This window comes from Alligator sinensis, unplaced genomic scaffold (assembly GCF_000455745.1).
Source record: "Alligator sinensis unplaced genomic scaffold, ASM45574v1 scaffold215_2, whole genome shotgun sequence".
Classification (NCBI taxonomy): domain Eukaryota; kingdom Metazoa; phylum Chordata; order Crocodylia; family Alligatoridae; genus Alligator; species Alligator sinensis.
Genome location: NW_005842400.1, coordinates 1,351,546 through 1,363,726, shown reverse-complemented (window position 1 = coordinate 1,363,726; position 12,181 = coordinate 1,351,546). Strand labels below are relative to the sequence as shown.

The following is a 12,181-nucleotide window of genomic DNA, read 5'->3' as shown; positions in this document are numbered from 1 at the left end:
AGGAATGCCACAGGTACAATCAGGAGAGACACAAAGAGAGAAGGCCCATTCCAGAAAGCAGAGACAGACAGTTATGGGGATTCTCCCAGAGAAAGTCCCTTTGCCAAAGAGACCAAGAAACCTCAAAGAAGTGTCCAAGCAAGAGCTATAAGGCAACCTGGCAGCAGGGTTGGAATTACACTTTGACTCTTGGGGAGGTCTGCGGTGGTGGCAATCAGAAGGAACTGCCACCGCCACCACCACCATCTGGGCTGCTTAGAAAGGCATGGGGAAGGCCAGGGGCTGACCACCTGCAGAGGGGCTCTCATCTCTTATGAGGGGACTCAGCCCCACCAAGCTCCACTATAATTCAAATCCTGCCAGGCACCCACATGCACCACCAAACACTCTGCAAATCCTGCTGCACTTTGCCAGTGACTCAGGCACTGTATTCAATATCAAGCCAGTGTTTTATATAGTGGTTTCTATGCATTGTGAAGCTCTGGGTCACAGCAGCTGTTGCTGCCAGCAGGTGTAAGGACCTGGCTGGGTTGAGATTAATGCCTCTCCTTTAGGCTGGGGAGAAAGGGGGTATTTAATACTTTAAGCACAATTCCTCAGAGCTGTCATGCTCTCTCTGCTAAGGCCCCATTCCAGTACAGCACTGTGTAGAGGTACAGAGCAGACTTACGTAGACAATCCCTCCAGTTTGCCATAGAGCCAGCCATTCTGTGCATCTGGCATCAGCACAATGATAACATCACCCGTGTTGAACGGTAGTAGGGTCCGGTTGGTGCCAGTAGAGTGGGGCACGATAGCTTGGACTCTCAATCTATTGCCTCCACCTCTGCCTTCCCCTCCGATGGGCTCCCCAAAGGAGCTGCAACGAGAGTGCTGCCCAGTGGAAAGCAAGCCTGGCAGAAGCAGACATAGCATGAGAAGAAGGGCTGGGGAGGGGGGTCAGCTCTAGGCTTCCTCAATGACAGAGGCCTCATACCACCTGGAGCAGTGGTTCTCAACGTTTTTGTACCAGGACCCATCTGTAAACATCAATGGCCAATCTCGACCCAGTGCCCCTCACTCCCAACCCACTGCCACCCTATCCCAGGCCCCCAGTGTATGGGGCAGGGAGGGGGGACCCCAAGCAGACCCTTGTAGGCTGGAGCTCTGCCAGTCTGCAAGGAAAAAGCCACAGTTTCCCACATTTCTCTCTTTTAAAGGACAATCCATTTTTAAAGTTTGTTGATCCCACAAGGGATGACAAGGTCGAACGGTTATAAACTCCTGCAAGACCGTTTCAGGCTGAACATAAGGAAGAATTTCTTTACTGTCTGAGCCCCCAAGGTCTGGAATAGCCTGCCACCAGAGGTGGTTCAAGCACCTACATTGAACGCCTTCAAGAGAAATTTGGATGCTTATCTTGCTGGGATCCTATGACCCCAGCTGACTTCCTGCCCCTCGGGCAGAGGGCTGGACTCGATGATCTTCCGAGGTCCCTTCCAGCCCTAACGTCTATGAAATCTATGATCCATTTGTAAAGTTTGCTCATGCCCCTTTCATATATTTTTGCAACCCACTTTTGGGTTGCACCCCACAGGTTGAGAAATGCTGGCCTAGAGTGAGAAGCCTCTGAGTCCATTCAGCCCTGTATTTCATTCTCTCTCACATAGGGTTTCTTTAATAGTGCCCTGACCCAGCGCTGCATGGTTTATCCACTCCAAACAAGCTGAGTGAAGAATACAGACTCCATGTTCACTCAGTCCAGGCTCTACCTACTCCCCATCCAAGCCCACTCCCCTTCCCTGGACCATCCGCCCCCTCCCTCCTGTACAGTGGGTGCCCATGTGCATGTTGGAACAGATGCATGAAGTTCCATGTCCTTCCTAAATCCATCTTGTAGCTGACCTTACCAGCAGAGGGACTCCTCTGCAGGGTTCGCTGAGTGAACTCTGGCTGAGAAGAGGATATAATTTCAGAGGACTCCTGGGAGAAGGTGCTTGAATTTTGTCCTCCCAAGGCAGAGCCATAATCTCCTAGAGGTCTCTGGGACTGCTGGGGGGAAACAAGAGTGAGCGCAAGTAGTTTACACAGAGGATCTCACACTGAGACATGCTGATGTCCCCTGAATAAGTATATCTGCTCCCACCTCCAACACCCCCATCCACCATATACCATATCTCCTTTCAGCTTGGCTAGCAAGTGTCACCAAGAAAGGGCAATTAGGTATACAAATAGGTAAAAATGAACAGGAGATCCCCCCTCCCCACCAAAAAAAATACTTGCAGAAGGCCTGAGCCTGCCCTCTGTCCTAGGATCTGACCCCCAGGATATGTCATTCCAGTCACCCCCTACCACTGGAGCTAATGGTTCTTTGCATTCTCCTCACCATCTCCAGGTGGCTTGGAGTTAGGCGGCCTGACAGGTACCCTGAGCTTGGTGAAGCACTGAGGTGACTCTGGGAGTGGCTGCTGACCAGGGTGCGGCTGGCCTCCAGCTGCTCCTTCCACAGCGGCACCTTGTTCTGAATGATACCCCGGGCCTTAAGAAGAGAAAGTGAGGGGGACATCAGAGGCAGGGAATCAAGTCTTGGAGCAGAGCAGCAATTAAAGAGAGAGGAGACCAAAACAAGCAGCAACCTGTAGCCAACACAGCCCCTATTCTCTCCATCTGGGTGAGGCTGTCCCAGATGGGCTCTCCAGGGCCTCTTGCTTCTGCCACGGAGAGGACACCCCATGGAGAGTCCTGTGGTTTATGGTTGTCTTTGTCAAGGTGTGGACCCTTCTTCCATGGCTCCCAGTGAAAAGCACCTCCTAGTTATGTGTATTTATGTGTTTCTAAGTGTACCAGTCACCATGGTGTCTACATGCTAGAGGTGATCCACTAGACCCCAACCAAATAGATCCTTACTGTTTCCTTGAAGGCACAAACTTAACCAAGATCACTTGTAAACTTCAGTAGGAGATAACCCCCAGAGACCCACCGCCCCTCTCTCTAGCTATCAATGGGTGTTTCGAATACCAGGGAAATGTCTATCATGCCTTGCTCCCCTCCCTCAAGTCCTTATATGTCTGAATGCCCCAAGCCAAAGTGCTTCCAGGAGGATTCATCCTGCCCCCAACTGCAGGTCATGACCCCTCCATACCCTGTTGTAGAACTGGAGGAAGGTGTTGGAGAGCAGCTGGTGCTTTTCAGCCAGGAACCGATAGCGGCGCTTCTCCTCCAGTTCAGCAGCCTTTTGGCTCTCAGAGACAAATGCCTGCATCTCCGAGTGCAAGCACCTCACATTCTCCTGAGGGGCAAAGGAGAAAGAGAGGAAGGAGAGGTATAAGCCAACTTTGCACTGAGCACATTGGAGGGAATGTGTCCAGGTTTTCCCAGCGGGTTTTATGGGTTTAGGCAGGACAGAGAGATTAAAGGAAAGCAAGATCTGGTCCTTAACCTTTATGCCATCTAGCTAAGCCATCTGCCTCAAGCCTCTAGCACCAGTGAACTTCACAGGTTAACGATACCTTCTGTGGAAAGGTATTGCCTTCTCCCTGATGTCACCTTGTTGCCTGTTGAATCCCAGGGAGCACCTCCTAAGGAAGGCAGAGGCTATTCAGAAGCCATGTGAAGCTCCAGAGGAGTCACCAGCCTTAGTCTGTGAAGGCCCCACTCCTCTTCCCAGACCCTCACACTTCTCAGTGCCTTCCCTGTCTTCCTCACCTTCATATCCCAGGCACTCTTGTCTCGGGTCCTCTCCAGCTTCCACAGCTCTGACATGCACTTATCCAGGTTGGCTGCCCTGCGCCGGTACTCCACCTCATACCGCTGACGGCTGTCCTGCAGGAAGCAGAACACAGAGACAATAAGAAATATTTTCAAATTTGGTCACCTAAGCAGATAGTACCTTGACTAATTCTCTGCCACCACCACAGCAGGGCATTGATGGTGCTCTCCTGTCCCCTGTTCTTCTCCTGTGGAACGTTGCAGAGGGTTTCAGTAGGCCGTTTTGTGACTAGGGTCTAACTAGGGCCCTCTGCATCCTTTGCAGGAATGGTTGCCTATAGCCACAGGGAACTGAACTCAACTCTATGGGAAGCCTCTTCTAATTCTCAGCTCCTAATGTACTTTGGGTCATAAATATCACTCAAGTTCAGTGGGACTTATGAGTTACATTCTTAAAAAATATGTAGGTCCATCAGTCCCATTGAAATCAGTGGTAGGTAGGTGCCATATACCTTTAAAAGTCTGGGTCCAAGTTCCTATTGAAGAATGGGACTGAGGGTCCTAAACCATTTAGAATTATTCAACAAGTCTCAGCACACGGGGTCTTGGCCATGTCCACCCACCATATTACCAACAATGTGAGCAGGAAGGCAAAGAGAAAATCCTTCAGTTCCCTTCATCCAGACAGTGAGAGAAGCCTCTGAGCTTCTCTTTTGGGTTAAGCAACACTATAAATTACTGAGGCTATGAAAGCTGGAGCTGCCTTGAGGGACTCAAAGGAAGGAGAGGGCACAGCGAGGTGGAGGCAGTGAGCAGCCATCTTAAATCTTCTAAGTCCAGAACGTCAGGGCTATGTCCCAAAGAGTTCCTGAACTGGGACTTTTGACCCAAATTTGAACAATTAACTGAGTCCATCCAGGTCCTTTGTCTCCACATCTTCCCACAGCACCAGCTGCATCCTCTGAGAGGACATAGAGCAACACTGCCTGGTTCCAAGTGAACATGGTTATACTGGTTCTGATTTGGGAAGTAGCCATGGGCAGAGCTTATTAGCTGCCCACAGCACTACATTATAAACTATTTCCAGTTCTGGAGGTCTGTGGAGCCTCAAGGACCATGTCCTGGAATTTGCTCCCCTAATACATGGTTGTTTTAGGTGGGGATGAAGATCAGCCTAGCACTCTTCTTGGGAGAACAGGAAAACCTGCAAGAGGGTTCAGGAGGGACACGGAAGGGTTGTTGCTTACATTGATGAACTGCACATCCAATTTGGTGTTTTTCTCCATGTGCTGCAGCAGGTCTGCATGGAACTTCTGGGCCTAGAAAAAGTGCAAAAAATCATTAGGCACCACTCTGCTTCCCCACATGCCTGGCATTAGCAGCTGGCATTGCCAACTGCTAGTGTGACCTAACAGAGGAGAGTTAGGGAATGCCAGGGAGAAAATTGCAGAGTCCACACTTCATCTAGTTCATGTAATTGTATATGGTTTGGGGCAAGGACCATCTCTTGCTATGGGTATGTGCAGCACCAAGCACTGCTAGGTTTTAGTGTTAGTCTGGATGTCTAAGCACTTCTGTAATACAAGTAGCTAGCAACAGTACAGCTAGGAGCAACAGTACAGCTAGGAGAAGCAGTCTCCCAGTCACATGCCACGGATGGTATGAAGGCATTACTAACACTTCAGAACTGGATGTAGCTTAGATCCCACATGTGTGCACTCATGCACACAATTCTGCATGGTTCTGTTCATCAGCAACTGGGAAGTACTGAAACAATGGGAGGCCTCTTGCACTCCTCTGGTCCTCTGTTCCTAACAGATTTAGGAGCCATTATGGCTCCATAAAACAAATTCACATGGTGCGGTTACGTGCCAGTAGATCAGCACAGTGGGAAGCTACTCACCACAACTTCCAAATCAGAGTTCAAGAGCCTCTGGGTGTCAGACATCTGCATCAGAATTTGACCTTCAAAGAAATAGATCAAAGTCTCAGAGCCAGACCCTCCTCCTCCTGTTTATCAAGCTCCATTAACATTTGAGCAGTGTGGCCATTATTACTGTTACAAGCAGTCAACATTATGTCACCCAGTGCGCTGTTATCTTGGTGCAAGAGTCCAACTGATATTGCTATGCATTATTTTAAGTTCTACCAACTTGTGGGGCAGGGCCCAGGGAGAGGAGAGAATGATCCAGCCAATCAGCATCATCCCACTGCTTAAAGATGTTTAATCTCTTTCTAGAATATAAGTGACTGTGGTGAAAATGCACAAATTATAGACCATGGCAGAAAGCTACTGGATTAACACTTTCTGGGAAACCAAAGTGCCAGTGACCTGCATAGCAGATTGCAATGCCTGGAAAGCTAAGAGCTGTGTTCCTGGGCAAGCCACTCGGTACTTCCATTGATCCACAACTCAGTGAAACAGAATAGACTCCAAATTCTGCTCAGCCCAAGGACACCCATCTAGAAATTTGGTGTCATGTTCATCTACATTATACATCGTATTTGTAGTGATTCCAGGAGAAAATACAATAATAGGCCCAGTTCAGAGCATGTCTTGTGTTCTTAGTTTGATATCAAATTTAGTGTAGTTTATGCCTCCCCTGTATTTCTAGTTTGGGTTGTGCTACCAGTATCAGTATTCGGGAGCTGTGAAGGTGGCAGTAAAAGGATTAGGCTGCTACATACAACAGGGGGACATCTACGTGATGTGTTTACTGTTGCCTAATTAGCTCTGCAGTAAACGTCTTCACAACTACACGTGCAGCCCTGTTAAGCCACATTAAACTAATAAACTCCACTGTAAGTTAGTACTTGTAAATACAAGTACTAGCCTGCAGTGGAGTTTATTTTATGCACAGTAGCGCACATATAGACGTGGACCCGGCTGTTTGGGGCACAAGGGTGCTTCCATGTGGGGCTGCTTGCTGGCTAGCCCTGCACTGGAGTACCCCTGTGCCCTAGCCAGCGCCTCCACAGCACATTAAGCTGGGTTGGAGCAGCCCTGGCTGGCAGGGATCGGGTGGTGGGGGTGTCAGCCTGGCAGCCCAGGGCTGCTCCAGCCCAGCTCAATGTGCTGCACTCCCAGGTTCATGTGCAGATGTGCACCCAGGAGCAATAAACTCTGGAGTTTTCCCACTTGCATTAATACGCATGTGTAGATGTGCCTGGGGTTTGGGAATTTGAGACCTAATGGCATCTAGAAGGTAGCTGGGGAGGGTAGGAGGGGGGGAGATGGGCATGTAAGCAGGAGGCTTTTGCTAAAATGATAAGCACTGAAATAATATTATTTTCAGTGCTCATAATATCAGAGTTAACCCACAGAAGTGAATGGGCCTGCCTGCCTGCTCTCAGAGTGGAAACAGACATCGCTTTTGTGCCATCATAAAAAAGTTTATGGCAGTACAAAGGCTAAGAAACCAGATGGCCATTCCCCTTGCCATGCAACAAATGCCCAGAATTTGTGGCTGTGACAAAAGTGGCAATAGTTCTTGCTGCTTTATTGTAGTGGACATGTGTTTGTTTTATGACACAAGCATGTGGGCAGCCTGGAGCTACCTGTGCTCTCCAGCCACCCCAGGCAGGTGCTCTAGCAACTTGAGGGGCCTGATTCTGCACAATATCAGGCTCTGTAAGCCCCAGGAGCACCTGCTCAGCTTTCTCCTCTTATGAAGATGTGCCCCAGATTGCCTGGGGTGCATCTTTGCAAGCAAGAAAGCCCCAGCTTTCACCTCTGACAGAAACATGCCCCAAAGAATCTCCTAAAGAAAACCTCTATAAGCAAGGAACATCGTTCATTGTGCCACCAGATCGGGCTGTGCCCAATGCAGGACAACAGGCAACGTCTGTTTTGCACAAGGAAGTGGATCAGCCATGGTGGGTCATGCTTGCCACAGCTGATCTGCTTCACTTGGTGACATCTTTTCACAGGCTTAGAGTGATATTCAAGCTGGCTGCAGACTCAGAAAGGCAGCACTGCATGAGTGATCACCAGGTCATGCTTCCAAGGTTTTCTCTACAGCTGCAAGGGCTGGTTTGGAATGAGGGCAGAGACCCTTGTGGCAAAATTCTGCAGCTGATGCTATAAACTGTGGGCCCTGCTACAGGGCCTTGGTCAGCACTGTGTCCTGCTCAGGGCAGGAGGGATAACTTATGTATCCAAGATAACAGGGGAAGAGGCGAGTGCTTTGCCACTGCAGGTTAAGGGTCAAGGGGATCAGTGTTTTAAGGTCATATGAGAAACCTGCCTCATCCCTTGGGATGAGCAAAAGCTGGGAGTGCCAAATGAGGCCACTGTGAAGGGACTGGTGCTCAGTGCTACCACCCAAGAGATCCAGGCCCCTTCTCCTGTGCAGTTCTTTATGCCTCTTGGTATTAAGGTAGCACTGGAACGGGCAGGGATCATTTGGAGGGGAAGTCAGAGTTTAAACCAGGCCCGTCGATGCGGAGGGCAACTCTTACCCAAGATCTGTGAAGTGGAGCTCTGGAGGGCCTGCTCCCCAATCTTCTGTATGGCCTTGAAATAGACCTCAGCAGCTTCAGACAATGCTGCAAAAATACAGAGGGATTGTATGCTACCCTGTCCCTCTCCACCACTCTTCTTTAGCTCTTGCATCTTTACCACCTCCCTTCCTCATCACTTACTCTCCCACTTCCCTCCCCACCTCTTCTTGGGACAGGCGGACCAAACGGGCCTCCCCAGCCAACAGAGGAAGCAGCATGTGGATACAGACAGGTGGGTGAAAAAGGGGAGGTGAAAGATGGTACTCACCATGGAAGGCACGCAAGTAGTTGTTGCCGAGGTACACCAGGTTCACCAGAGCAGGATTAAACTGCTCCAGGATGCTCTGCAAGCCATCCAGATGAGGAGAGAGGCAAGAGAACAGAACAGGTTAATAGCAACCTCCTCCATGCACCAAGGGCCTTGGGCTTGATCAGGCCAGCACCCTCCCGTTATGGCTCATCTAATAGAGTTGACAGCCACCATTTGGGCAGACACAGGAGAAGGAAAACAGCTTCCCCTCATCCAGAATTTACTGGGTTTTCTTCAGTCACCAGAGGTGAACATCACTTCTCAGCAACCATTTCAAAGGCACTCCAGCTCTGTAGTTTAGTAGAAGCCCAGAGGAAAAGAGGTCTTAAGCTAGTTACATGGCAGCTGTAGCTAGTATACTTATTGAAGTGTTTGTTAAACAGAGCACCTTTGTGGCATATGGAAACGCTGCAAAAACCTAAAGAGAAGAGAAGCCCTGAAGTGAAAGCAAAGTCCTCCTCAGTTTTCTAGCCAAAGGTAGGTGTGGCTCTTCTCTATAAAAGGGAGCCCATTTCAGGAAGTGCCTATCTAAAAGATGTGTTTTACCATCTGATCCGTGCAGAGACCCGGGAGGGCAAACTGAGCCCACCAGCCAGAAGTTGCTATTCCATCCCATGCTGTTGAGCATAAAACACTAAAGCAGTAGAGACAGGCCACCATGTCGGACAATCCTGTTCACAAATGTATCAAGCTCCATCTTAAAACTAGATAGTCTCGTTGTCCCTTCTCCCCTCCTAAACACTGCTGGAGCAGCCTCCTAGCAAGAGCAAAGTCTCCATAAAAAAAAAAAAAAAAGATTGCCTGAGAACACTTGATTCAGTAGAGATTTTTAAACGCTTGACTAAATTCACTGCAACCTTCTTTCAGGGACACGTATTGCCCCCCTGCCACCCCTTAAAAGAAGCTTTCACTGTCTGATGTTGTTTAGGTATAAACAGGTTCTTCTCTAAGTGCACACATAAAGGCAGATGGACATATAAATAATGGGTGTGCGTGCGGACACAGTGCGTATGTCAGGCACTCTAAAGCTTGGCAGTGACCAAGGCACAAAGAAAAGGCAGTGGCACATGCAGGCCCAGGCCTTTGGTTATTGTCCTTTAACATCTTCATTTCAGGGCTCCTACTGCCCACCTGACCATAGACATCAGAAGGAAAGAGGGCAGGTCTGTTTGGTAACATTTAACCCACCCTTTCCCAACTCAAGACAGAGTCGCTCCTGCCACCTATTTGCCAGGACTTGAGTCAGTCCAGTTCTACATACCCCAAAAAAGACTTACCACCACTCCCCTTGGACACTACTCTGCATTCAGCAGAACCCCATCATCAGGAAGCAATTTTTAAAATCAGCCAGAGCATTGCTTAGTTTCAGCTTGGCACTTACCTGCTCTGCTTTCTTGAACCAAACAGGCCTTGTGTCACCTTAGCATTTAAAACACCATTTAAAATGCTAGTGAGACTGGAAAGACTAAATCTCTCTTGCCTAAACTCTGCAGCCCCCTCAACTATTCTAGTTGCTAGTCACCTAATGCCTTCCCCGGTGTCAGTATCTTTCTGGAACTAAGGTGCCCACAGGATATCCTGTCTAGGTTTTCCAGAGAAGGAATTCACTGGAAAAGGTCTTGACATAAATATGCCACAATCACAGATGAGGTCAGCCCCAGTACTGATGGGACCTGTATGGAACTAGACCACATTTCCATCAGTCTGCTCTCAAACCAGATCAGGATTCACAGGGCCTGGCAGCAACACCGGTTTACATCAGCTGAAGATCTGGTCCATGGACTTTCCACCCACAATTCAATCACGCCATTTCTTTAGTCCCCTGAAGCGTGGCATTTCTATGGGCCTTTGGCAACCCTTCCCATGGGATGTTCCTTTTACCTCGTGCTCTCCCAGCCAGCCCACCCGCTGTTCCACAGTACAAGCAGGGGTAACAGGGCTCACCTTGTAGATGGAAATTGTAGACCTGTATGACTCTTCCATTTCACAAAGCTTCTGTGGGGAGGAGGGGGCTCCCTGGAAATAGAGAGGTTGAGGCGAGGCAATGTTGTCCTCAAACCCTCTTGTGAATCCAATTGCAAGGGTTCAGCTGGCTTGAGCTTGCCTCCCTCCTTGGCAAGGCAGGTGACCAGGAAGATGCATACCCTGTTTAAAAAAGAACAACGTTGCAAGGAGGTTTAATAATTCACCAGTCAGGATGTTAGAACTTGATCCTTGAATGTAACCAGATACTCAGGAGAGAGGAATCCTGTGGCAGCCAGGACAAGCACGTGACCCTCTTCTTTAAATATTAATTGCAGGTTTCATTATTCAGTTCCCTCCGCTGAGGGTGGGCGCTGGGCACTTATTTGGGCTGGAGAGCCACTTAAGGGGTTTGGTGAGTTGTTGAGGGCCGACTGGGCCTCAGCCCTATCCATCCTCCTCCCCTCACCCAATCATGGCTGTATAACACCAGCCTGCACAGCAGGGCAGGGCGGTGGGCTGGGTGGATGCCAATTGATCCTATCCAGCCGGTCCAAGGACTTATGGGGACTGGATCATGGCTCTGCCCTGGGCCCCAGCCAACCAACCCACTCCCAGATGCCAATTCCTGCCTGCAGCCCTATCCCATCCACCCGGTTGAGCGCACCCTGCCCACGGGGGTCTCAGGCCAGTCTCCATGGACCCACCTGCATTCTCCATCTGGTGCCCCTGGCAGTGTGGGTGCTGGGTGGATGGACCAGGGCTTCCGGGAAGCGTGGCCTGGTCCAGCAGCAGAAGCAGAGACTGGCAGCAACAGCCAGAGGGCAAAATCAAGCTGCCACCACGGGGGCTGCTGAGAAGCCAAGTCCAGCCACCGCACTGCCCCCGCCCCACTGCCGTGCCACCTGGCCCCACAGACTACAGCTTGCCAAAGAGCCACATGTGGGGATAAGGCACATGGGGATAGTGCAGCCATGCCCAGCAGTGCCAAGGAACCCGCTGCAGGCCAGACAGAGTTACTTGCCTGACTGGGCTCTGACCACCGTCAGTACTTGCCCACTCCTGCCCCGCACATCACATGCTGGTTGTACCGGCTGATGCCATCTCTGGCAGGACAATCTCACTACAGCTCACCACCACCTGGACAAGCACCGGGGTGGGGTCGTCTGACCCCAGCGCGCTTTCCCGGCCAGGGCAGAGGGGCCGGACTCGATGGCCTACTGAGGTCTCTTCCAACCCTAACATCTATGAATTTATGAACCTCATCCACTCCCATTCCTTAGATGAGATAACTTGGTCAATTTGCAGCTCCAGGCACCACTAATGATGGACTTCCTCTACCTCCACTACCCACGCAGGTTAGGATTTGGCCAGTAACCTCTCCACTGCGTTCAGTAGGGGGCAAGGCTCCCCTGGAATATTGTGACCAGTTTTGGACACCACACTTCAAGGACGATATAGACCCACAAGAAATAGCCTGGTGGAGAGCACCAAAAAGATTACAAGTCTGGGGAACACAATTTATGAGGAAAGGTTGGAAGAAGTAGGATTACATTGTCTGGCCAAGAGAAGATGGCCCCACCCGCTCAGTCTGCAAATATGTGAAAGGTAGCTATGAAGAGGATGGTGATAAATTCTCTGTGGGCAGGATGGGAAGTAATGATCTTAAATTGCAACAAGGGAAATTTAGTCTGGATAGCAGGAAGAACTATAGTTCAG

General features: G+C 49.9%; 1 protein-coding gene across 2 annotated transcripts in view; it reads right to left on the bottom strand.

Moving 5' to 3' along the window:
- Positions 1–12,181, bottom strand: part of BAIAP2L2 (BAI1 associated protein 2 like 2) — a 17,372-nt gene that overhangs the window by 5,087 nt on the left and 104 nt on the right. Inside the window, exons 2-11 of one of the 2 annotated variants that reach the window (XM_025211307.1) lie at positions 10,445–10,645; positions 8,459–8,534; positions 8,149–8,235; positions 5,591–5,652; positions 4,935–5,006; positions 3,685–3,801; positions 3,122–3,268; positions 2,366–2,518; positions 1,890–2,028; positions 671–893 (exon numbers count right to left, since the gene is read on the bottom strand). In XM_025211307.1, the coding sequence (XP_025067092.1) occupies positions 671–893; positions 1,890–2,028; positions 2,366–2,518; positions 3,122–3,268; positions 3,685–3,801; positions 4,935–5,006; positions 5,591–5,652; positions 8,149–8,235; positions 8,459–8,534; positions 10,445–10,483 (1,115 nt within the window). In that variant the 5' untranslated portion in view covers positions 10,484–10,645. Of the gene's footprint in view, positions 1–670; positions 894–1,889; positions 2,032–2,365; positions 2,519–3,121; positions 3,269–3,684; positions 3,802–4,934; positions 5,007–5,590; positions 5,653–8,148; positions 8,236–8,458; positions 8,535–10,444; positions 10,646–12,181 lie in introns of both variants that reach the window. The other variant, XM_014522820.2, reaches the window with a different exon arrangement.